Below are 27,881 nucleotides of genomic sequence, written 5' to 3'. Positions count from 1 at the left end.
GACAAATCAGAGGCAGAAGAGGTTGGTTTTCAATAATCCCCAAGGTCACACCCTCAAATCTCTGACCCCCCCCCCCAAGGCATACAGTTTCTTTCCATTGCATGGCTGTACTCTGTCTCCCCATATATGAACATTATTTTTCTTAGTCCACAACCTAGCACCAAACAGAAATGCAGGCCCGTTTACAGAACCGATCTACGATCCAGACTATGCCTGGGTCAAAAGAAATCAGACCCTAGGCAGCCTTTTCCAAACCCTTGAAAAGAACCATCTGTATGCAGCTTGTAGTTTTCTGTTTTTTAAGACTAAACACTGAAGCCCTCTAGACAACTCAGTCAACAATGAAAACATAATCTCTTTGATTAATCAAAAATATAAAGGAATACTTCCTAAATTACCTATATACTATACATCAAGTTGTGAGTTCAATACAATGCTGAAGTACATACAACTCAATGTACACTCCAGATATACAATCAAAATTTGAAAATAACATCACCTAATGCAAGCAGATTACCATCTACATTTTAAAATTATATATTTATGTAGTTCCCATTTTCAAAGCAAAGTGATCCTTATTCTCTGGTAGAATAGAGATGATGCATCTTAATATCTTACCCTTTTGCATAATTCAACAACGAATCCCATTAGCTTTATAGCCATCTTATGATTAATAGCATAGTTTGCTTTACCTGCCCTTGAAGGCAATGTATGAAGTAGTAGAAACTGCAGAAACACAGCAAGGCCAACAGCAGCATCAAAAGGGTTAACTAAAGGGCTACTGACACCAAATCACTAAATTTCAGCTAGCTATGGCAGAAGCCCAAAACACAGAGAGAAAAAAAAAAAAGCCTACCAACGTGCAAAAATCTAAATAAAATTTCACAAGGTCCTTGATATCTCAATGAACCCCCCCACACACACACAGCCTTCAGTCCCCAATATTACACACATTACACAACGGTAACACTAAACAAGGCCCTGTTTATGTTGTCATAGAATCAGCTCTCTGCAGTGCTTGGACTCTCATCGGTCACTGCTTTTATCTATGCCGTACTGTGCTGTACTGAACTGACTCTCACAGCAGCAGACAGCAAAACCCTCTCACCCCCAAATCAACCATTTCCTAAAGCAGTACACAGATACTGGTACTCCCTTGCAGTCAGAGAGGAAGCTTTGGGGTCCCAGAAAGCTATCAAGGGAGACAGACTCCACTCCGGCAGATGCTCTTGATCTCCTCTTGCTCTCTCAGGGACACTTCACTGTGCTATCCGTGATCTCCAATGACAAAGTAGAGAAGACCCTGGCCAACTTCAGATGCACCCCCCCCCAACCCCCAAACTCACCTGAAATAATCTGATCCCATTCTCAGGCCCTGGGAGTTGTCCTGCCAAGCCTCTCGTAACAGACCATTTCCTCTGCAGTTTTTCTAAATGAGGCACGGCACCCAGTGGTAACAACAGCACCAGGGCACATAAAACAGAAGCCAGGGAGGACTGTGGGGAACAGAAGAAAACTGCTTGTTCAGACTCTCCTGTATGATCATGCCACTGCTAATGGCTCTGCTCCAGAGGACGCAAAGGGCATACCTAAAACAGAGAGCTGGGGGGACTGGAGTACATTTGTGATATTAAAAGATGAGTGTCTGTAGTCCTATAATTCATAGTGTAGCAGGGATGTCCATAAGGCAAAAATCATTTCACCTGCATTTACTCCATCCATATCATAGCTTGTATTAATGAATAAAAGTGACATTAGCAAAAGAAGGGAAATTAATTGAAAGAAATCCCAGTTCCATTTAATTATGGCAAAACGGTCAGTCACCAGAAAACAGTAACAGACCGGGACACACTCCTCTAGCCCAGTCCAGAGCATTTTCAAGACCCACAGGGAGGCTGCTTCTACTTTATTTCATAATATACGCTGATGAATGATAACGCAGGGAGAATTGGAACCTGTCGTTAACTTAAAAAAATATGCTGTGTTTACTTAAGTAACACGAACTTCCCTAAGAAATCTTATGAGAAACGACAGCACTTAAGCACTGATTGTAACATAATTTCAGCAACAACTTAAACATACCAGTCTCTAACAAACTGATCTTTAGGGATTTTTTTTCCTTTTCTTTTTACAAACTTCCAAGTGTACTTTAATCCAACATTAGTCAAAAGTTAACCAAACAGTAGCATGGGGAAGGAAATTTTACAAAGCAATACATATAAATTGGAGGCCTTTTATATGTCAAACACAGTACTGTCTGATCACTTTATTTAATTCATTTATTCTATAGGGATATGATAAAGTTATATTGGGCACAACAAGTGAGACTTAGCAAAGCCCAAGGTCATGTGGTTTAAACATAGCGCTCTGGATTGGGAACTTGTCTTGATCTGGGATGAAATCTCACCAGACTTAAGAAGGCAAAGTTTTTCACCTTGACAACGGGGCTGCTCTGCTGGGCTCTGTAATCTTACATGTCTCCTTTCCCAGGTCTGGCATCAGTAACGGTTGTTTTTAGCCTTTCCAGCAGTTAGTGAAGCTGGAAGGCTGTGCTTGGGAAACTTGTTTCTTTTGCTATGTGAGTGTCCTAAGAAAGACTGACAAAGCCACAGTGTGTAGACAGACATGCAGGCCAGCACAGGCATGAGGAGTAGTGGACAGCCAAAACTTTCAGAAATTGATTCATTTTCTGTACCTAAAAACATTGTCATGATTCCACCTCATCCCGCATGCATCTTATAAGCCACATCAGTAAGTTAAACAAAATTTAAAGCTTCATGCTGATTCTGTGTCAAGACTCAAAGGGTTTTAGATCCTTATGTGTTACTGTTTTCTCCCTCCCCAAGCCCCTCTTAGTTGTGCTAATTTTAAATGATAACTGGCTTTCAATACTATTAGTCTGTATTTATCCCTCATTCTATCTCATATATTTATATTATTCGTGTATAATTTCTTTGCATTCTCTAAATTGCCTTGACTTAATTACATATATAAAATGGTAATAAATTTTGTTTTTAAAAGAACAACAACAAAAACCCTTAGTAAAGTAAGCAGGCCTGTGAAATGGTAAGAGCAGCAGGCAGTTTACAGAATAAAAACAAAGTCAATATTAGGAAAAAAAAACTGTTATTGACCCTTTTTGTAAAATAGCTTTTCAGTCATTTCTGGATGCCACATGCCATGATATTTCATGGCAGAGTGACAGATATCATTCACTGAAGACAGGCAACAAAAGCGGAAAAAAACAAATCCCTGTTACAATTTTATTAATTTAGAAATTTATACTAACTGTTTACTTACTTCCTAATTCATATTTGAAACAAGTCTCAGTTTGAGTGACAGGAATTCCTCTGGGTGTCAGAGTACACAGCCTAACAACCCCCTCCCCCAGCCACCCCCCCACCTCCACCCCTACCCCTAACCACCCCCCTACCCCGTGATTCCACAGCCATCCCACCCCAGCACACTGGTTTCCTTAGAGAGGAAATGCACAAGTTTAACATCGGCTGCAATTCAGAGTAGGCTACGCTCAGATTATTTAACCTACGGGCACTGTCAGCTATGTGACAATCTGTGAATGTTAAAGTTTTGGGTTATCCACTAAAACCCAGTCAGTACCCATTGTCTGGAAAAAGTTTCCTATGGTTTGCTCTGTCTAGTCCTGTTCCTTGGTCTCTGCATTCGCTTGAGATCATGAAGCATGAACACATTGACTGAAACCCGAAACCCACGCACAATTAAGCAATTTATTATTGTCTTTGGTTTCACAGAACGCTGGCTTCCTAATCTTTACATCTCGACTAGTACGCACAAACACAAATCATAAGCAGGATCCACCTCTTGGAACCTTCAGGCCTTGCTGTAAACCCTGTGATCTTATTTCGGGGAAAAAAAAAAAAAACGGATTAAAGATAAAGTTGACAATGAAAAAGTTGCACCATTTAGAAAACGCAAGAAAATTACTCCGCACCTTGTACAAACCACACGGATATTTAGACCAGGAAAAATGGCTATGATGGAAGTGCTTAACATAGAATTGGATACAACTGGAAATAGTGATGAAGAATTACTGTTCCCCAGTCTTACCAGCACATGCTCCTCGGCGGGTTTCACGTGTTCTTGCCTCAGAATCAACAGATCTCAGTTCTCCCCACCCTTCCGCGGAGACGGGTATCCCAGACGCACACATCACAACAACCATTTAAAGAAACGCAACACGAGAACAGCCACTCTCCGCTGCCCAGGGCCTTATCTGAGAAGAGTGTGTACTTCTTCCTCCATCGCCACGCTTCTAGCACTGAACAAGAGGAGTCGCCGAAAATGGAAACTGAAGGAAAACGTTGGTGTGAGCTTGGGAGAAGTCTCCCTGCATGACTAACTCGGGTCATGGCAGGCACCGTGCGGCTACCCAAAAGATTGCTTGGATAAAAGGCCATGCGCAAACCTCCATGGGCCTGGCAGTACGAAGACGGGTAGCATTTACTGAGGAGAAGCATATTGGCATCTCTGCTGGGTTTTAAGCAGATCCACAGGATTCAGGAAATAAGCTCTCGATTCTCTGCCAGATGACACTATGCTCCTAGCCTATTCCTTATGTTTACTTATCGCCCAAATTGCTTTAACTAGTGTCCTTTGTCCTGCTGGGAGCTTATTTGCAGAGAGGGCTAAATAAAGGATTTTTATGACAATGAAATGGCCTTTAGCTGACATGATGATTTTTGGAAGTGTTAGTCAGTCATCAGCTTTTGCTCAGTACCATTAAAATTCAGGAAACGGGGGGCACTTCTTACAGTTTCATATAAGATTTATAAAGAAAAATTTCTGTATTACTTCTGAAAAAGTTGAATGAAAGTAGGTTATAACTGTACCTGACATTTATTTTGTATATAGTATTTTTATCTATTACATCACTATGTAAAATAGGATCTCTTTGGTTTTATTTGCCTAACAGAAGAATCTTCAAAAAAATAAGTATTGATATTATGGATGTCAATAGTATAGCATTTTTCCAGGATGAAAACCTGGACATCTTGATAGATAATATTCATGCTCCCGTTAAGAAAAATAAATTACTTTCCATTTTTACCCTGTGAGTTATTTCACCAATACCAATAGGTGCAAATGATGTTCAGTATTTTTTCTGCTCACACATGTTATTTTTTTATTTTAATACAAATAAAGGCTTAATATGTTACAATTTTCTTGTAGGTGAATGCATTTCATAGTTCCTAAAGAATGTTCATTTATGTCATGGCAAGTCTGAAAAATAATCCAAGATGGGGAATTCTGTGACAAAATTATCATTAAAAACTTGTAAATAAATACAAGCATCATTGTTAATGTATTTGTTATTTGCCTGATGTAACTGTCTTCTGGAGACTTACTACCTCTGCCTGCTAACCTAGGCCTAGTTCTGGAAGCTTTTAGCCTCCATACAATTAATCGAGGCCTAGAATGTTTGCAGCTTCTGAGATTTACTGCTAAATAAACTCACATTTCTTGTTCTTTCTAATCTGGCTGGCTGCTTCAACTCAGTTCTTCTGGCTAAAATCCTCTCCATGCTGACTGATTCAATCTGGCTTCACTCTCAGCCTCTGACTGAATTGCTCTGCTTGACTTCATAATAGCTTGGGTAATTTGTCCTAATCTTCTAGCTCCTTCTCATTCTTTGGCTCATAATGTCTTCACCTATGTCCAGTTTGTTCTCTCTTCCACTAGTCTCTGTAAAACTTTCCTGGTAAAATTGCCTTCTCTCTTTTCCTCTCTTTCTTTCTCTTTTCTGTGGTGTTCTCTGAAGTAGCCTCTTTTTCTTGTCCTTGTGAGAGTTGGACATATCCTATCTATCAAATCTTTCTCTGATTCTTTCCTTTGTCTGCCATTCTATTAGACATCACTTTAGAACATAAATGCTTCCTTCTACAAACTAACTCTACCTTCATTGTTTTAGATTAAAGGTGTGTACTAAGGGCATGTCTGTTTTCCAACCAAGGGAGTAAAGGTCTGTGCTAAAGGTTGAAAAAATATGTATATTGAGAATCCGTTTGTGGGGACACTGATGTGAGGCTGGTCATTCAGCTATAACAGATTGCTTTTGTATTCATTAGCTTTATCTCTTTCCAAGCCACACTGTATTGTATTAACACACTGGCACTTAAGAAACAACAGCAGAACAAATTGTTGGCAGAAGAGCTGTATTTGTGTAAATACCAGACTCCTTTGGAAATACTGTCATTATTAATTTTTACCTCCAAGAGTAAAACACAATTCTTATTAAACAAACAATTATGAAAGAATACATTTAAATTCAGGTATCAGGTATTTTTCTCCGGGCTGTTTCCTTTAACTAAACACAAAGCACACAGTTATTCTCCATTTTTGAAGCATCTCAGGAAGTGTCCAAAGGAGAACTGTACGCTGACACTATTCTGTAATTCCTCTCAAGCTTCTTGGCATGTATGCGTCTGCAGGATTCTTTCCTCACGCCCAAACTTTGAACGTTGCGTAAAGAGGAAGCATACTCAGACCAAGCTTTTGGCATTGAAATATTAAATGATGATAGTTCAGTACTCCAGATGTACACAGGGCAGGTCAGCAGCACAGCAAGACTTTGAATCTGACAATGACAACAACCAGCTATGCTAACAATGCTTCAGCTCATCATCTCCTTGGGTCTGAGGAGTGACTTCTACCTCATGGCTAACCCAGACTGTGTTCTTTAGTGATTTACAGCTGAAGCTCAGAATCTCGGTGGAAGGTAACATACTATATGCTACTGACTTAGCCCTTTCCTGAAACTCTAGTGGGTACTACCATGCTCTGACGTCAGTAGCTTATGAAGCTACTAGCAAGTACTTGTGAAAACGAAAGGATCCCTGATCAGCTGGGTTCAGATCAGGCCACATGTTCTATTCGTTTCTAAAATAGTCTCAGTGCACATCCACACTAAAGGCTTCAAGAAGTGCTGCATCAAGGATTTGTTAGCACCAGTCAAACAAATCTGAGCATATTTTTTTGGCAACCGCTTCATATTAGTAGCAGTTGAGGGAATGCTTGCATTGTTAATTCTCATTTCTGATATGTTAAAAATGTGGTCATTAACAAGAAAGACGGGGAAGTAATAAATTTTGTTTTTACTGATCTAGAGGTGGTATCCAGGGTCAAGCTGAAGTGATTTTACCAAGAGTAGGCATGGTTCCATGCCCTGCTGTCATTAAAATGTCTGTGATCATGCTTCCAAAATAGCAACTCAGCTATCTGCATTCTGACTGACATGTGCATACTTTGGTATTAATGTCTTTTGTTTATTCAATACCACACTGACATAACTGTCCTGAGTCTAATGCATAAAACATAATAAATAATAAAAAGAAGTCTACCAAAAGAAAAAAAGCAGTTGAAATTATATCTGTCTAAACAAGTAAGAGTCACTATACAAAATAACATTTTGTAGAATAACAAGATCATGAGAGAATGCAAGAATAGTTCTAAAGACATCAGGATGGATAAAACTGTACGATTTGAGGAAGGAGTGGGTTTAGTTCAATTCTCTGGTATCTAGAGAACTATTCATATTTATAATTTTCCTTGACAGAAGGCTTCAATTTATGTTTATTAGGATTTATGTCTCAAGGGGGCTTTGAACAATAGAAGCAAATCTGGTTATAAACTGTGTAGCCTGAAGATTTTTAAGAAAAATTAAAAAAAAAAAAGAGGACAATGTAATTGATGTTGTCCAAGGACTTTATCCCACATCACAAATTCAAATCAACATGCAGGGCTGTGTGTCATAGTCTGGTTTCAACACTGATACCATCCACAGCATACATATGTATGATCACACACTTGTATCTATCTTGAGTGTTAGCAAGTATATCTTCAGTATTAAGCAATATAATTTAGCTCAATTTGTGGTATGTTCTAAAAGCTTCTAGATGAAAATGTAGCAATATCAGGTGTGATATAAAGGGAGACAGGTGAAGCAATATGCCGAAACAATGATAGGCCATGTTTCTGGAGTGATATTTTAGGACTTGAGTCATCTTCCATAGGATGTCTCCCATGTGTGTCTGTAACTGACCAACCCATTTATTACAGGTATCCTAGTAAAGTGGCACACTGTGAAATCTAGTATTTTCATGAGAATGAGATGTTTAAAGGATAACTGGTAGCCAGATGCTTTAGCTACTATTACACTTCTCCATAAATGATAGTAAACAAGGCAAAAAAAAAAAAAAAAAGGAGGAGGGGAGCACCGCAAGATGGCTCAGCAGGTAAAAGCACTTGGTATGCCAACTGGAAAACCAGAGTTCAATCCCCAGACCCACAAAAAGGTGGACAAAGAGGATCCCTCCTCAAATTTGTCCTTTGACCTCCACATGTGCACTGTAGAAATGGCACGCACACATATCTAATGCTCTCCGTTCCTGCCATACACAGACAGACAGACAGACAGACAGACAGACAGACAGACAGATACACACACACACACGCACACAGAGTGGGGAAGTAGGGAAGAGGAGGAGAAAGGGAGAGAGAAATTTGACTGTTTTTGATTTATTAATCTTAGACATATTCACATAGGCTCTAAAGAGCTTCAAATGGAATCCCAGTTAGCTTTTTCCGCTCTGTTCTACTGCCATCTGTAAACGATATTTCTAAGTTTGAAAGCCATTAAAGGGATACATTCATTTGTCTTTGCAGGGCTACGAGTCAAGTAATGATGTCTGGATCAATGGAACTTTCTTTATTACCATGTTAGCAGGCTATTCGGTTTCTTACTATTGTCTCGGACAGAAACTATTTCAAACAACAGGTTGAAAAACCTAAGGATGAGAGTTGAGCAAAATATGACAGATTTCAAATAGCAGGTTTAAAAAGAACACAAACAGTGGGCAAAAGAATCAAGACTACTCTCCTGCTGCATGGAAGGAATGCTACACAGAAAATTGAAAGATCCCATGCTCCTGGATTAATAAAGTTAACACTGTGATACCATTGGACCAAAAGCTATTTATAGATCCAATGCAATCCTGATCAAAATCCACATCTCATTTTTCACAGAAATACAAAAAAAAAAAAAAAAAAACTATCCTAAAATGTATATGTATACATAAACAGACCATAGTAGCCAAAACAATTCTGAGAAAAATTGGGATTTGCAATCACTGATCTCAAGATACATTACACTGCCATACTAATACAAATAGTATGCTACTGGCATACTTCAGATGAACAAAGACAGGGCATTAGGATCAGCTGAAGACTTACATGTTAAAGATACCAGAGCCATGAGATACCTACCAAGTAGCAGAGGATGCCCTTGTCAGGCATCAATGGGAGAAGAGGCCTTTTGTCCTGTGAAGGCTCAATGCCCCAGTGTAGGGGAGTGCCAGGGCAGTGAGGAGGGAGCTGGGGGCGGGGGGTGAGCACCCTCATAAAAGCAGGGGGATGGGACAGGACGTTTCCAGAGGGGAAACATAGAAAGGGGATACCATTTGAAATGTAAATAAATAAAATATCCAATAAAAAAGAAAAATAATACTCTTTTCTCTTTAAGTTGCTTTTGTTCGAGTATTTTATTATAGAAATAGGAAAAGTAAGCAAGACAATGCCAAATGAATCATGCAAGGGGCAATGTTAACTCTGGCTTATATTCTGTCTAAATGATTTAAAAAAATAAAAAACCTACTGTTTTATTTATTCTTCCCTCACTTCCCTTAGTTACCTTTTACATTTTTTCTTATTAAAAATAGTGAGATGTTCAAAATAAAAGACATATATGTAATCATTCTCTACTCTATGCAAAAAAAAATTTATTTTTAAAAAGTTACTCAAAAGAGAACAAGAAAGATGGATGTTAAATTAGAATCTAGAGAAAAGTCAGTAGTAAGAGTGACCCACCAACAGGGAGACTGGTATAAGTAGTCTCACCCTGGGCAATGGGAAGCAATCTCTGACCCAGGTTCCTCCACTCAACAGAGCTGGAAAAAGCCCCGGTTCATCTGCCAGGACTGTGTTTGCATCTTTTTTTTTCTTTCTTTTTTTTTTATTGTATATTTTATTTACATTTCAGATGTTATCCCCTTTCCCCCTCACCCAGGAACTCCCTATCCCATCCCCCTGATTCTATGAGGATATGCCCCCATCCACCTCCCCACCCTCTAATTCCCCCACACTGGGGCGTCCACCCTTCACAGGACCAAGGACCTCCTCTCCCACCTATGCCCTACAAGGCCCTCCTCCCCTACATATACAGCTGGAGCCATGGTTCCCTCCCTATGTGCTCCCAGGCTGGTGGGAAGCTCTGGTGGGTTGGTATTGTTGCTCTCCCCATGGGGCCACAAACCCCTTCAGCTCCTTCAGTCTTCTCTCACTCCTCCATTGGGGACCCCATTATCAGTTAAATTGTTAGCTGTGAGTATCTGACTCTGTGTATATCAGGCTCTGGCAGACCTCTAAGGAGACAGCTAAATCAAGCTCCTGTCAGCATGTACTTCCTGGCAGCCACATAAGCATTTACCTTCGTGATTGCACATGGGATGGATACCCAGGTGGAACAGTCTCCGGGTGACCCCTCCTTCATTTTCTGTCCCATTCTTTGTCTACATATTTCCTCCCATGAGTATTTCGTTAGTCCTTCTAAGAAGGACCAAAGCACTCGCATTTTGGTCTTCCATCTTCATGAGCTTCATGTGGTCTGTGAGTTGTAAAATCTTGAGTATTGCAAGCATTTGTGCTAATATCCAATTATCAGCGAGTGCATACCATGTGTGTTCTTTTGTGACTGGGTTACCTCACTCAGGATGATATTTTTTAGTTCCATCCATTTGCTTAAAAATTTCCTGAATTCATTGTTTTTAATAGCTGAGTAGTACTCCATTGTGTAGATGTACCACATTTTCTATATCCATCACTCTGCTGAAGGACATCTGGGTTCTTTCCAGCTTCTGGCTATTATAAATAAGGCTGCTATGAACATAGTGGAGCAGACAGGCAGGAAGATCAATGGAATAAAATTGAAGACCCAGAAATGAACCCACACACTTATGGTCATTTGATCTTTGACAAAGGAGCTAAAACCATCCAATGGAAAAAGGACAGCATTTTCAACAAATGGTGCTGGTTCAACTGGAGGTCAGCATACAGAAGAATGCAAATCAATCCATTCTTATCTCTTTGTACAAAGCTCAAGTTCAAGTGGATCAAGGACCTTCACATAAAACCAGATACACCGAAACTAATAGAAGAGAAGATGGGGAATACCTGGGTACAGAGGGAAAGTTCATGAACAGAACACCAATGGCTTATGCTCTATGATCAAGAATTGACAAATGGGACCTCATAAAATTGCAAAGCTTCTGTAAGGCAAAGGACACTATCAATAGGACAAAATGGTAACCAACAGATTGGGAAAAGATCTTTACCAATCCTACATCTGATAGAGGGCTAATATCCGATATATACAAAGAACTCAAGAAATTACACTCCAGACAAGCAAATAACCCTATTAAAAATGGGGTACAGAGATAAACAAAGAATTTTCATCTGAAGGAACTCAAATGGCCAAGAAGCATCTAAAGAAATGTTCAACATCCTTAGACATCGGGGAAATGCAAATCAAAACAACTCTGAGATTCCACCTCATACCAGTCAGAATGACACAGATCAAAAACTCAGGTGACAGCAGATGCTGTTGAGGATGTAGAGAAAGAGGAACATTCCTCCCATTGTTGGTGGGATTGCAATATGGTACTCTGGAAATCAGTCTGGCGGTTCTTCAGAAAATTGGACATAGTATTACCTGAGAACTCAGCTATACCACTCCTGGGCATATACCCAGAAGATGCTCCAACATATAACAAGGACACATGCTGTGTTTGCATCTTTGTGATGTAGTACAGGAAATAGTGGAAGAGTCAAAGCCCAAGCTATGAGCCCCAAGACACTATTACTTAAGAGATGCTAATTAATCAATGACACTTTACTAGTCCTACACTTTCACCAGAAGAATCAATACAGGACACATTCTACCAAGAGGAAAAATAAAGTTGGAAAAAGAGAGGTGTGAGCAGTCATGATAACTGGACTGTAAATAGCATATTGAATTAGGTGACACAGGGTCAGAAGGAAATTCTGTATATTCTCTCCACGTGTAGACCTTAGCTTCAGATTTCCATATATGAATATTTAGGAAGTAGAAGTACAAGAAGAGGTCAGGGGATGAGAAAGCCGTCCTTGAGAGGGAAAAATGAGCCTTAAAGAAAATTCTACACATTAAGTTTAATCAAATTTAAGCAATTCCTATCATAATTTCAGCTCCCCATTTTCTGAACAATACAGAATTGCATGTTTAATTTAATGGGGGATTTTCAACAGGTCCTTAATCTTCAACATAATTCATAATTTCTCAAATGAGCAATTCTCTGCAGCCCCTACATCTAATGTTTGTTTCTCATTCTTTAGAGCTAGTACACAGATTTCATCTCCAGCTTCCTGTCTTTCTTGCTGTTCAGCTTCCAGTCAATTCACACTAAACGGTGCGTTTTATTCTTCTTTTTGATGTTATTTACTGAGTCTGCTCTACATCCTTCTTAATTCTAAGAGCAATTCTATCCTATAATGCTGCTACAAACTTACCGATGGATAGTTACTTTTTGTATTGCATTAAAATATTCACTAAGTAAACATTTAATGACAGAATATCACACTTCTTACTTTATACTTCAAAAAATAAATGAAAGTCCAAGCTATAAAATAAAGAAACACATTTTCTGAGATAAGAATGAGGCCTCCCATTTGTTTGGCGAATGATTTACCACTGGGCAACACCCCCAAATTTAATTTGCTGTCATTCATCCTACAATGAATGACAATCATTCAACAATCCTAATACACTAGAGGAATATACCAATATTTAAAAGATAGAAAAGTTATTGCTTCCACCCTCAGTTATCCATATTATTTTAGTATATGTTTTTCTCTTCATTCAAGTATAAACTTCTACATGTTAAAATGAATTCATCAATGAAAATGGTATTTCTATGTAAGCAAATTTAAACTTCCATGCGTAAAGCTGAACATGAGTACACCGCCACCTAAGCTTATGATCCCGTGCCCTCTAGAAATACAAACATCTACAAAAACGAGAACAACATAACAAACAAAACTAAACACTAAGACAGCAGGAGAATTTCAAGAGGAGGAAGTGAAATTTAAATCCTGGCATTGGAGGGTATTTTAAGGGGCAGAATCTTGTCAAGAAATCGAGACAGAGAAGGTGGTGATAAATGTGGAAGTCAGAGAAGAACTGCTCATCAGTCAGCAGGAGCAGAGTGCCAGAGAAGGTAGACTTGAGATAGGCAGGTTTGAACAGTGGATGGAAGATAAATGGCTGACAGTTCAGATTTCATTCTATAGGAGTTTTAACTCCAAACTGCCAGGAATGTTAAGCTGAGACCGCCACCACCGCAGCTGCATCAAATGATTCTCTAGATTCCCAATTATTACACCAAAGTAGATAAATTAAAATTTTCTTTTCTGAATTTTTTATTTAAAAATAAATTTTAAAATGTGTGTATGTGCATGTGTGTGTGTTTATGTGTGTGCATGTCACTGTGTGTATGCATGTCTGTGTGTGTGCTGGTGATGTATATGCATGTGATATTCCCATGAAGGCCAGAAGTCTTCTATGTGCCACTCAACACATGTGCTGGAAACTTAACTTGGTCATCTGCAAAAGCAGCATACACTGTGAAATACTGGACTATCTTTCCAACCCGTTTCAAGCATTTTCAAGGCCACTGATCTATTCCTTATCCCTTTTGTGAACTCTCAAGCAATACAGGGACATTATAAGGCAGAACTCACTTCCGCTAGTCTGTTAGAAAATTATTTCCAGGTGTTGGGTTGGAGTTCTAAAGAACAGCTGGATTTAAAAAAAAAAAAAAAAGGAACAGCTGAATATGTACACTTTATTCTATTCCCCAAGCAAAATTTGAGTTATTTCTTATCCTTTTCACAGGCACATATATTTCTAAATAAACATGAGACTTATTTATGAGACAAACTTAACCATGATACCTTGATGCTTGTCCTTGACTTTGAACTTGTCTGAACTGGCATGTACCCAGTTGAGTGAATTGCACTACTTGGTTTGATGTGAATACAGAAAGAAAAATGAAAAAAAAAAAAAAAACCCTATCAGATATTTTTTTAAATCTATCGATTGATTGATTCCCCTCTATATCTTCCTTCCATGAGAGTTTTTTGTCCTTCTACCATGTATGTCTACCTCCTCGATGTCTAGAGGAACAGATTATGCCAACCATGATCCAAAACCTCTAAACTGTGAGCCACAGTAAAGGCCACTGATCTGTTCCTTATCCCTTTTGTGATGGCCACATCTATCTTAACTTTATATCTACTATTTGTTTATATAGTGAAGAAGTCTGTATTACTAGTTTCTTTTATATCCCTGTGATAAAATACCTGAAGAAAGTAACTTAAAGGAGGAAAGATCTGTTTTGTTCAGGTCAGTCAGTGGCAAGAGAATCTTACAGCAGTAGCCCCTTATATGGTATTGATGAGAGAGAGAGACAGAGAGACAGAGAGACAGAGAGAGAGAGAGAGAGAGAGAGAGAGAGAGAGAGAGAGAGAGTTAGTTCAAGGTAGAACCAGAGCAACTATAGTCTTCAAGGCCGCCCTCTTTCAGTGATCAACTTCTTCTACCAAATCCACAGTCCCAAAGGTTCAATAACCTCATGAAAGAGCTTTATTGGCTGGGGCCAAAAGTGTGAAATTGTATGAGCCCATGGGGAAACATTTCACAGCCAAACTATAACAATGAATCAAAGAGAAAATTATTCCTCCATTTTTTAATGGAAATACACACTCCATGCCACTGTACACGGCGAGTATGTAACTTGTCTTAGGTTTTAGAGAACCTTGCAAGCACTTGCCTTTAGGCTCAGAGAAGACCTTGAATTTCATCTTTTGAGCAATGTAGGAACCGTTAAGAATAGGAAGAGTTTGAGGCTAGTGAGATGGATCAATTAGTAAAGACACCGTGTAAGCTTGTCATCTGAGTTCAACGCTTGGAACCCACATGAATGAAGAAGACAACAGATTTCACAAAGTTGTACCATGACCTCTACTTCCATGCCATGGCAGATACAAACACATACTACATCATCACCATCACCACCACCACCACCACCATCACCATCCACCTCCTCCTCTTTGTCATCAGTATTTAAATGAAAAGAATATGGGAACTCTTGGAGATAATATGAATTAATTCTGCTATTATGAGATCATTGGGGGGAGCAAGCTATGCTTTAAGCAAATAGTTTGAGCATCAGACAAATATGCAGACACCTTGGTTGTCAACTGATTGGGACACATCTCTAAGATGAGTGCTCATACAGCTAGGTGTGTCCTTGAAGGTAGATGCCGAGGATTAGCTAAGGGAGAATACGTGTCTTGAACCTGGGTGATACTACATCATGTGCTAAGGTGGAAGAAGGGGCTGCCGGAAGAAATTTTATCATAGAAATAGTCATTCATTCTATATCCATTATTCTCCATCTCTTTCTTTCTCCACCCCTTTTCTGGTTGCCAGGAATTGAGAAACCACTTCTCCATATCCCTGATACCATATTCTCCCTCATCTTAAACCCAGAATCAATGGACCTGAGAGCTATAGACTGAACTGAACCACTGATACCTTGAGGCAAAATAGCTCCTCACTTTAATGTGCTTTTCTTAAGTGTTTTTTTTTTTTTTTCTGCCACAGAATTCTGTCACTCCTCACAGGGCCTTACTGGAATTCTGAATGCCACTAGCTTACAGGGTCTTTGAGGAGGAGAGGAAATAAACTGAGGACATTGTGGAGGGGTGGTATCACATGAGACTAGTATCTTTAGAAAAAAAAATGGAAATACAGAAACAAATACACACTGAGGAAAGATAAGGTCAAGAAGAACAGGTCAAACATAGGCCAGAAAGGTCCTACTCTCATGCGTCACTGAAGAAACCAGCCTTACCTATGTCTGGGACTTGTAGCCTGCAAAATTGTGAGAAAATACACTTCTGTTATTTATAGCACCCTATCTGATACACTTCTGTGTAGTCTTATGTAACTAATACAATCATTATTTCATCTTGTGGATAACAGCCTTAGTTTTCTGAAAATAAATTTGGACATGCCAGTTGGAATGACATAATTGTTCTTTAATTAACTAACTAATTAACAAATTAATTAGTTAATCAAGTAAATAAATAAATTAGTTAATTAATTAAATAAAATAGGCAGGAGGAAGCTAAATAGGACACGCAAAGAAGATAGTCATAGGCAAGAAACATTAGATTCAGAATGGCAGGAAATAAAAGTTGGCATATGACATACAGAGAACGATATAGAAGGTACAACTGAATTTCTAATGTGGCAATTCTCATCAGTGGCTGACATCAGTAGCTAGAGATGGAGCCTCTCAACCATGTGCATGGACTATAGATTGCAAACAAGACTTCAGTTAGACAGCCCTGAATAAAATCAGTCTCAAGCCCGTCATTCTAGGGACATGACTAATTACAAGAACAAGGTTCAGTTCCCAGATCTAGTGTCAGAAATCCACTCGAAGCAAGACAGACACACAGGCCCATGGACAAGCAGGCTAGCAGGTGGACCGGTAACAAAAAAAAAAAAAATTTCTCAGAACCTTGGGCTGGAGCTAGAAGCAAGGCACATTTCACGTTTGAAGAGCTAGGGCAAGTAAGAAGCCTCAAGGGCTGGGAAGCGCTGAACACCCACGTTCCCGTCTCCCTCCAGGATGGTGCAAAAGGAGAGTTATCCTGTGCTTCTGAGATCTTGTGATTCTGCTGAACTGAACAGGAGTAAGGACAACCTTTTCATTCACCGGGGAAAATGGGTCAGAACACTGCAGTATGATTCTGCATTTTACAAGGGACCTGACTGAGATCCTTAACAACAAACAGTTTTCTGAATGGGCTTTGAAGCACAAACACTTCCCCTTCAAATGACCATTTATTTTTATGATGTTCTATATCAATACAGTTATCACATATCACATGCAAATATTATGTGATTATTTTTAAGGATGTAGTGCAGATGTTAATTTAGTTTTCCTGAGTCAAGGACAGAAACTTATATCAGATGCTGCTAAAATGACTAATATTCCTAGCTGTAGCCTAATTTGGAAAGGACATATCATGGAATATAATTATGTTAGATGTGAAGATTTAAATTCTTTCCTTTTTATGGAGTTTCTTTCCTTTTTATAGAATTTCTTTATATCCACAACTCCTATTTTAGAATAAAGAAGATTTTTTTTGGTCACTTTTATATAGGGCAGAATAAAAAACTAAAAGTCTAGCCTTCTTTATGATTTACCTGTTTTTAATATATTATTAGAAATTAGGAATCAGGTTACACAAGAGAGAATGACAAGAGATGGAGACAGACAGACAGACAGACAGACAGACAGCAAAAAAGTTGGGGGTGGAGGTTATGGTCTTTCCATCTCTTCCAAAGATTTAAATTTCATATATGTTTAAACAGCTGAGGCATATTACATATCTCTCATGTAGATTCCCCATCTTTTATCTCTTCAGCTTTCTCTCATTTCTCTCTCCAGTCTCGCTCCCTCCTCTAACCAAAGCAAGCAGTGCCTGAGACCATCACTCACTGGTACAGGTTAAGAGGAAAAGTCATATTTATCTTTCATTCATCAAAGCAAGACACTGGTTTCTCTTTCCTTTTCTGTATGGTTTGTAATACCTAAAGGAAGAGAAATCAGACAAGTCAAATTCTTGGGTGTTAATGCTCATGTTAGTCTTCCAAGCTACCCAAATACCATCCTATGTTCACTGTATCCATGTTTAAGTTAATAAGACAAATTTAAGAGTAAACAGAAAAAAAACACTTGGTTGGACGCTAAGCAAGCCAACAAATATATAAAATAAAAAAGTATGTGCACACACACACCACACACTCATACACACACATATACATACATACACACATACACCACACACATACACACACACACACACACACACACACACACACACACTTCAGAGAAATAGGTAATTTACATTGTATTGTTCACCCAAAGTGAAGTAATCAAGCCACTTCTTCCAACTCCTTCTGACTTAGGACTTTGATATTAAGTTCCTCGCTAGCATAAGTGAGTCACCACCTTGGAACAAAGTAGTAGTTTTTCTTCATCCCTGGACTGTCTCCATTTCTTTCTTTTCTCAATATGGCACCACCTTTGCCTCTCTTTTCTCGCAGACCTCTTTATAAATGTTCACTCGAGCTCCTCGTGTAAATTTAGGAGCCTTCAAATAATCAAGATTAAGTCAACTGTTTGCCCTTTCTCTTCTGTGTAGAAATGCTTACACTGGTTAATATTCATAAGCTATGAGAAAAGAGATATAGAACTGTTCTATTTGGAAACACATGAACACTTAGGAGCACTCAGACCAAAATGGAATGTCTTCATTAAAGCCCTCCAGCCAAGGTCCCAGGATCTATGCTGAAGAAAAGGCACCTCTCATAACCACAGGTGGATCTTCCAGATACAACAGGGCTGGTGCATGTGTGAACTCACAAACATAGCGTCAGCATGGACAGCCAGGCAAAATTCCAGCACTGAAAAGAGGAGTAGACACAAAGTCCCACACCTACAAAGAAGCTATTTGCAATTGATAAATTTGGGAAAGGGAAATTTGGTTTTCTCCATTTGAGCATCACTGGATGGATCAACCATACTTCAAGACAGGTTCCATGCCCTGGAGTAGTTGGCCAGCAGAAAACAGACTCGTGTTTTTTGTGGGCTTCTTGTTTTGTTTTGATTTATTTTGTTTTATTGATTTTGTTTGCTTTGTTTTATTTTTTGAGAGAGAGAAAAAAGTGAGAGAGAGAGGGAGAGATAGAGAAATAGCATGAATCTGGGTGAACAGATATGCCATGGATTACAGTTTGATCTGGCTGGAATACAGATACCCTCTTAATCCCTGACAATGAAGGCAAGGTTAGTTTGTAGAAGGAAGCAGCCATGTTTGAACATGAGATCGAATTGAGGGGAAGACAACGTGATGAATAGGAGAAAGATTTGACAGAATGAGTTAGAGAGATGGGATACATGAAAGTCTCATGAGAACAGCAGAGAAAAGAGTGGCTACTGAAAAGCAGCAAGAGAAAAAGTGAAGTGGTGTGTGGTGTGTGCATATGGTAGTTTTACTGGAATAGGTTGCATAGAGAACAAACTAGACACAAGTGAAGACAGAGGGAGCCAGAAGAGTATGAGGCCAGGCAGAATGATTCAGTCAGAAACCAGGAGAAGCTGCATTGAGTCAGTCAGCTTGGAAGATTATATTGTACAGAGGCTAGAAGCTTCCAGGGTAGACCTAGGGATAGTTAGAACAGAGAAGAAAATGCTCTGGGCTCAGCCCAAGCCATATATTTGCACAGCTTGAGTACAGCTCTCATTTTTTCCCCTTCATCTGAGGATATAAAAATGATATTTACAGAGACCTTTGGATCATATACTATGTTGGTCTGAAATGCATACCTTTTTAGAGACCACCATTCTCCTGCGCATCCCACTGGGTGTCCTGACATATAAAGCATCATGTTTTTGTTTTTGTTGTTGTTGTTATTGTTGTTGTTGTTGTGCATGTCAGACACAGGTAACTACCTCACAATGACTACTACTTTAGATACTGTTATGGTTTAGCTCATGCCTTTGGGGGTCATTTTCACTACACAGCCAAGGCTGGCATCATATCCATAACAATTCTTCTGCCTCAGCTCCTTGAACAGTTTTAGATTACAGAAAGGAACCCTTATGTTCTTCTGAGACTCACCTGTTGAAAGTCTGGTTTTAAATGTGACAGTGCTCAGAATGAGCTTTGGGAACAGCATTGGATCATGAAGAATCACCCATTGCCAACTAATCTGATTGATTGGTGATTCAACATTATTATTGATATATGATAGAAATGATTACAGGAGGTAGGTTCTAGTTGAAGGAAATAGGCCACCAGAGACAAGCCCTGGAAAGCTGTCCCTTGGTCCTTGTCCCTGCCTGTTATTCTCTGTTTCCTGCCACCATGAGCTGGGCAGCCTCTGCAGCATGTTCCTTCAGCCATAATGCTCTGCCCATTGCAGACTCAAACAATTGAACCAGCCAACCATACAAGGCATCTATGAAACTGAGAACCAAAGTTAATTTTTCCTCCTTTCAAGTTGTTTCTCTCAGGTATTTGTCACCGTGACAAAAAAACTGACACAGATGTCTGTAGGGCTGACATCACAAGCAAAATCAAGACAGGGAGAATGCTAATTTAACATCTGGTTTTGATACATATGCATGATCTTTCATTCAACAACTTTACAAGTTAGATACTTATGCCACTAAGAAAATGAAGACACATGAAGGTTAAGTAATTTGTGCAATCACTGTGGACTGTCATGGATGCCAAAACAGCCCTTAGAGAATTGTGGGGTGTGGTAGCATTTATTAATAAATTTTGAGTAGGAACATGTCTACGCTACACTATTACAAGGTTATTTATATAACAGTTAATACTTCATTTTGTAGAGATTAATTTAGGGTTGAAATATTAGAGTAGAACTTTGATCCTGGGAAAATTCAAATTTTTTTTCACCTGAAAATGAGATTAAGCCAGGCAGTGGTGGCACACTCCTTTAATCCCATCACTTGGGAGGCAGAGGCAGGCGGATTTCTGAGTTCGAGGCCAGCCTGGTCTACAGAGTGAGTTCTAGGACAGCCAGGGCTACACAGAGAAACCCTGTCTCGAAAAACCAAAAAGAAAAAGGAAATGAGAATAAGTGCAAATGAAGACATATGGATTTATGGTGCTCCTGTATCCCCAGAATAAGAGCCTACACTCCAGCTAGTGAGATATGCTAAAGTACCAGTGAAAGCTGCCAGTGGAAGTAAGGAACTACACATGTCACACCAGGCCCTGCATCCAACTGTCCATGCAGCTAGTCAGTTTTTTTTTTTTTTTTTAAATCATATACTGTTCCTGTAAGTAATGTGGACCAGCGTCCACATGCACCCGGATATGTAGCATAAACTAATAAATATTTGGTGTGCCTCTTTTCTTTAAGGCATGTCTACTACCCCAATCAATAGTCATCCGCACAACAGTCAAATGGATGCATTTATGTAATTAACACTGACTCAACTCCTTCGGGGGAAAAATCAAACACAGTTACTCTAGCCTATTTATCAATTAACTGTAAAAGCTTAGAGTGGGCGTGCAGCTTACAAAGAGATGCATGCCATCTGAATGGAAGCTAAAGGAATCAGATCCACCTTAAATATCAGATCCATACATAGGACATACATACATAGGAACTCCAAAGACAACTATCTCAAGTTAGTTTTGCAAGAACACTAATGACAGAATGAAATTTATTAACTGCTCCTGTATAGAACTCCACACTGTGTGGACAGAAAGAGGTGCCAGGAAGTTAGAAGACCCAGGTACAAGCAGTTTGTAGCTAGACAGTAAGAAAATAAGATTATTTTTAAATAAAATCCATTATATTTAGTACATAATGTAGTATTAGCCAGAAGTTATAAATTATGGGAGGGTGAAACCTGAAAGAATAGCCCTACCCAAATACAAATACACTGATAAACACACAGGAAACCCAACACTACCAGAAGGAAGTTAGTCACCACCAAAGTTAGGACTGTAGTCAGCTTTATCTGGATGAACAGCATCAAAATGTGAATACCCGCTGCCAAGAAATTTGTGTAATTATAACTTTAAATGGAAGTGTTTCTTAGACCCGCACTTTTTAATATTTTTTGAACACTTGAAATATAGCTGATGAGACTAAGGAAATGAACGGTTACATTTATTTAACCTCAGTTATTCTAAGACTAAATAGTTATACATGAGTATACGACTGTAAAATACTGATTTAGAGGGAAACGCCTATCATACTGTCTCAGTTACTTAGAAATGTGAATTTCATACCTCAAAATTACTCAAAATTTACTATGTAGAACATAATATGTAATACCTCAAATAATATTATTTAGAATCTATTCAAGAATTTAGAGAAAGATCAATTTTAAAATAAAAATGTGCCTTTAGAAATTGAATATGTACAAAAAGTTCTTTATATATAGTAGTTTATGGTGTAAACAATCCATTTACACGCACAGTTGAGTTTTCTAGAAAATAAGTTATTCCCCTACAAGTGCACCCCAAAATAGTAACTTCAAAACATTAAGACGGCACCTCTTAGTTCCCTGAATGACAGGAAGCAAAATCAGTAAGAAACACTTCTCATTCAAAACTGGAGCTGGCAGTGGAGGTTTGTTAAATACGTTTTAAAAAAAAAAAAAAAAAAAAAAAAAAAAAAAAAAAAAAAAAAAAAAAAAAAAAGTACAACCTTCCACACAGCCTGTATTTCTACCCGAGAGTGCTCTGGGTGTCCAGCTCTAATCTTGGAACACAAACATCTTCACCTGCATCTCTGACCTCAGCACGTGGACCTCAAAGGGCAGCAGGCATGTGTCCACCGGGGACCACGCGCCTCTAAGTGCGGCTCACAGGCTTGCCTGAAGGGGCATGGAGGCGCCTGTGCGTCTGGTACGCAGGGACCTGGGAGCGCAGCATCTCCGCGGCAAGCGTCCCGGCGCATCTCTCCAGCGCAGGTGCGCCTGGCACAGCGGTCCCCCAGCCCAGCGTCTCCGGGCAGGCAGGCACCGGGCGCGCATCTCAACCTCCGAGCCGCGCTCACCTTTCTCGCTCACGCTCTCGCTCTCCAGCTCCACGTCCTCGCAGCTCGTGTACTCCGGTGTGGACACGCCCTCCTCCTCGGAGCTGCTCACCGACATCTGTCGCCTCTTGCCTCCCCGCTTGGGCCGGTGCGGCTTGGGCGGGGATGGCCGCACGGACTCGGACTGATCGGAGCTCAGCGAGTCGTTCCGCAGCATGCTCTCTGCCTTCTCGCGCTTGGCCTTGCGCAGGAGCACGGCCGAGCCCGGGTCCAGGCGGCCCTGCTTACGGAGCGGCTCGGGAACGCGCGGCTCGGGCGGCTCTGCGGGACCCGGGGTTGGCCGCGGCGGCGGCGGCCCGTGCTCGGCGGGAGGCTGGGCGGCGGGTGCGCGTGCGCGCGGGGACTCCGGGGGAGAGACCCTGGCGGTGGCCGGCGCGCGCTTGCCCACCGTGGCCTCGGCCGGCGCGGCGGCGGCAGCCTCGGTGTGCGGGAGCGCCACGTCGCTGTGGCGCCGCTCGTGCCTTGCTCGGGACACCCGGGCGTGCATGCGCATCTGCTGTTCCTCCGGCGGCGCCTTCACCGGGTAGCGAGCCAGGTTCGGGTCGCTGCGGTACCTAGTCTGGTACTCCTCCTCCTTCCTCTGCTTCTCGTCTTCCACCACCCTGCCATCTTCGCGTTTCTCGGGCCGGTCCGGGTAGTCCTGTGAGCGCCCTTTCTCCAATCTGCGGGTTTCCCGCCTCTCCTTCCTTTCCCGCTCGTCTGCAGTCCCTTCCCCGGGTTGCACCACAGACTTGGGGACACGTTTGCGCTCGCTCTTCGGGCCTCCCTTGCCATTCTGCTCCGAAAGCCCTGGAGCCTTCTTCCTGTGATGCGCAGAGAACAGTTGAAAACATTTAAGCAGCACACCAAGAAACATTCTTGTCTCAACATTCAAACCCTAAATCAATTATTTCATATAATTAGTTTGAATCCTGTGTCTACTTAAAATTTGAAGTCAAGAACCTGGTTAAATTTGTGTACCGAATAAGATTGAAAATGTGATCCCTTTGCTTTACAATAGGATCAAAAACTTCTTTAAAGCTTTTAAAGTTTGAATCTAAATAAAAACAGTATTAATTCAATAGGCACATTTTATGCTTATATTCTTAAAATGTTTCACACAGAAGTAATACGGGCAATAATAACATAATATCTGAAGATAAGCATACATCACTACAAGTTCAAGTGTGTTTTCCACTTGAACATTGCATACTTAACATTCTTGATTATCAAGGAAACTTTTTAGAATTACACGGGTGCTCGCTTCAGAAATCAAATCTCTGATAACAGCGAACTCATGTTTGATGTGATTATGCCTAAACCTTTCTTTTGTAGTGTTAATCAGAAAGCAATGGCTAAATCATATCTTGTATTTTAACTTGCTCAAGTAACATCAGTAGAAACACTGATATTTGTAGGTTTGTCCGTTTGTTTGTTACAGTACTGGGACTCAAAGCCAAAGCTGCGTGCATTGTCAGGCAGCCCCTCTACCACTGAGTGTCCTCAGCTCAGACATGAGGCAATGTTTAAAACTGCTGTTCTTCTCACTCATCCTTCATTCCTCCTTATTTCCAAAGGAAACCCCAAAGAAGAAATTAGATTTTAAATCTTTCTTTACATGCTTTTTTCCCCCCACAGGTAAAGATAACATTAAAGGCAAAAAGTTTGGCAGGACCTTTGACTCCTGTAAGGTATACTTCATTGTCCTCTTGAGTGTTTCTCCATGCAAAGGCCCTGGCCAGGCAAAACCCTGGGGTTATGCCAGAAGTTGCTGCAAGCCTTGGCTAAGCCTTCTGGACATATTCCAATGTGCAGTTAAAGTGGAGACAACCCCAGACTTGCTTTGGAATTCTAAAGACCATGGGGAATCCTCTTCAGGGGGATAGGATTTGTTCACAAGTCCGAGTGTGCGTGTGAGTGCGCGTGTGTGCACTTGCACGTTTAAGCATGGGCACACGCTCACATGCATATGTGCACACATATGTAAGATACACATAACATGGGAATCAGTTGTTTCTATTGCGGATTAGCAAAGTGTAGTTGCTTAGATACATTGTGGGATGAGTGAGGGAGACGGGCTATTGAAGACAGAAAGGGAACAAAGATGACAGTAAGTCAAAAAGTAGCATGTTGACTTCTACTTGAGGTATTTATATCACCGTGGCACTTCAAAATGGAAAGGGTATTGACCCAAAAGTGGATCTCCAAGTGTGAGGTTGTGGTTTTGCAATAGAAGGGGTCTGAGACCACCCCATATTAATAATTACTAACCACAGTTCTCAAAGATCCCATGACTGTATTCTTTGCAAATATTTCATTGGGTTTTAACGCTTACTTGCTAGAAGCTTATCTTGAATCGGTTTACTCTTCTGGTGACGCTGTAATTATTGCTTACCATGCAGAGTTCATTAGAGCATTCAAGGAAACCTACCTGCGAGGGTGCTTTAAGTCAGCTTGAGGATTGTGCAAATGGTGGGATTGATTCCCCATTCTGTTTTGGGGGGTCCCGCTGATGATACATTTTCTCATCAGTATCTGTAATTGTTCTGTTTCCCCTGGCTCTCGATTAATGCTCAAGAACAGCCAAGAAATCCTCAGTACTTGGAGGCAAATCATCACTGTTTCAATCTTGCTTCCCCAAGGCTTCCCAATCTAGACTCTCCCGCCTGCCCCTCCTCGCTTGTGATAGTGTCCGTGCGTGCACTTAAAATGTCAACAGGCTTTCGTACTCCTTGGCATTTTATGTAGGTTTCTATCAAGCCTAACTTGATTCCTTTTTGAAAAGCAACTCTTAAAAACTCCACCAATTTTGTCGTATTTAGAGGTACCATCTTCTGATAAGAGCCAAACTGCATCTTTAATATTTTTGTCTCTTAACGCACTACACTATGGAATCAAATGCGCTTCATCCTGATACCCTGCAGTACTTTGGACTTCTTTCAAAATAGCTCTGCTTACACTCATCCTCCCCGCCCCCACCGTTGTCTGTCTCCCCTCCAGTATCTGGGAATCTTGCAAACCCACAATTCCAAAGCCTTTTCTTTTGTTTCTAGAGCTTCCACGGTTCTGTACGTACTTTTTCCTTGCACTGATCAATCAATCAACACCCTGCCCAATTGCCTAGGTGTCTGTCTTCTCTGGGATATTGCTTCCTCATAATGTGAAGAAAAGGATATGTCCTCGCCATCTCTGCACCCTCTGGTTCCTGGCACTGGGTTCTATTATAGAGTTTGCTTAATGAGTGCTGGCTGAATTCACAGCCATATTCAGTTAGGTAGGCACGGCATGTTGGCCAGGGACCTTGTGTTTTCCTTTAATGCTTGGCACACCCCTGCAAACTGTGTTATCACTGCCTATTAGGACTGTCATCTAGACCTGCTTTACTTTGCAGTCATCGTGGTTGGAGATTACTCCTGACCTAGTGGCATAGATAAGAGTTACACAAACAGAAGCAATCAAGCTTAGTCCAGGTCCCACCTGTTGAGGTAACCTATTTCCACACATATTGTATCAGCTGGCTATAAAAGTGTGTCTCTGCATTCACAGTTGTTAATTGCTGTGCTGGCATCTCCAGATGCCAGCAGAATATATGTATATTTGTTCCTGCTGCTCCTGCCTAAAGCATTCTCTGATTGGCCAAGAGCAGAAGCTGAAAGAGTGGGCGGAACTTCCAGTCAGAGACAGGGACTCTGGGAGGAGAATTAAGAAGCAGGAGATTCAGCAGCAGAAGCAGAGGTGGACAGAGGATTCAGAGGGAGCACAGAGGTAGACTCAGGTACATGGTAAGATATAGGCCAGAATTAGTCAGGTTAGAGAAGCTGGGGGACGGGGGGCAGGGGGGATAGTGCTTCTAAGCTTTTAAAAACCTATAAGAGCCTCCATGTCTTTATTTAAGCCACTGGCAGGTCAGTGAAAGTCACATTCTACCACCAGTCAGGAGCCTCATGAAAACACATCATATATCATGTTTGATGTCTCTGTTTTCTAGTGGATAGCATCAACTCAAATGAATGGATGAATGAAACATTTGATGTACATTATCTGATCATACTGTCCTTTGCTTATAACTTTGAAGACTTTGCATTATGCCAAGGATAAAAACCTATGAAACTTAAGCTCTTTCCTTACTACCTCGTCAGTTAACTCTGTTCTTCCTCTGCTACTTCTATTCTAACCAGTGGCATCCCCTAGAAAGACCTCATACAGAATGGTTTCAGAGAAAAAAAAGTCTCTGATGTCCCATAATGCATTTCAGTAGGCCAGGTTCTGCGTCACATACTTTAGGAGCACACGTTTCACTAAAGTGCTCATTCTGTAAATAGTGTTTCTAGGGGGCATCTTTCAGTTCAGAGTTGAAACTTTATAACTCAAATGATTGGCTCAACTTCCATCGGCACCTATGCGAGATGTGAAAGACATGCTTCCCAATACAGATCTCTTATGAGCTGACATATTTTAGAGGCTGGCAAAATTCTCGGGCCCATTGTTGCCTTGAATATGAGCCCTAGGAAGTCACACGTCAACATACTCCTCCAAATAGACTTCAGGCTCTTGATAACACATGGTGCTTTCCAGCAAGCTCTCAATTTCGTTAGTGAATTATTACCTTTCCCTCGGTGGCTCGCTTCTTGACCTTGATGCCTGCTTCTGTTCAGGACCCAAGGCTTGCTGTGAGGGCTCAGGCCCTTTGTTCCTGTCCAATGGTGCACCAGGGGCAGCAGTGTCTTGGGAAGAGACAGCTGCTGTACTCAAGGGAGTCTGAGACCTTGATCGCTCTTGGAGCCGTGCTTTCTTTTCTCTTGGCACCTCAGATCCAGCACCTGTAGCCGTGTCACTCAGAGTCCCATCTTGACTGGGCTGCTGAGGGCCACTTCCAAAGAACCATGCTCCAGACTTCGTTAAGATTTCTTGTTGCTTTCGACATAAATTGCATACCCACATAACCTATTTGGAGAAGAGAAACAGCAATATAAACTTTCTCCATCATTTAGAAACACCTTACTTTTAGTATATTAGTATTTATCATACAGAAAGAACATGAACCTTT

At 40.6% G+C, this 27,881-nt stretch overlaps 1 protein-coding gene across 48 annotated transcripts in view; it reads right to left on the bottom strand.

Moving 5' to 3' along the window:
• Positions 1-27,881, bottom strand: part of Rims1 (regulating synaptic membrane exocytosis 1) — a 468,064-nt gene that overhangs the window by 180,812 nt on the left and 259,371 nt on the right. For 37 of the 48 annotated variants that reach the window (XM_076915149.1, XM_076915147.1, XM_076915179.1 and 34 more), the window contains 2 exons: positions 27,441-27,778; positions 22,817-23,658 (listed from right to left, as the gene is read on the bottom strand). In XM_076915149.1, the coding sequence (XP_076771264.1) occupies positions 22,817-23,658; positions 27,441-27,778 (1,180 nt within the window). Of the gene's footprint in view, positions 1-1,346; positions 1,444-4,086; positions 4,301-22,816; positions 23,659-27,440; positions 27,779-27,881 lie in introns of those variants that run through there. The other 11 variants (XM_076915197.1, XM_076915187.1, XM_076915183.1 and 8 more) reach the window with 6 other exon arrangements.

Source organism: Arvicanthis niloticus, chromosome 17 (genome assembly GCF_011762505.2).
Source record: "Arvicanthis niloticus isolate mArvNil1 chromosome 17, mArvNil1.pat.X, whole genome shotgun sequence".
NCBI lineage: Eukaryota > Metazoa > Chordata > Mammalia > Rodentia > Muridae > Arvicanthis > Arvicanthis niloticus.
The sequence above is the reverse complement of the archived record's forward strand: the minus strand, read 5'-3'. Positions and strand labels throughout refer to the sequence as shown.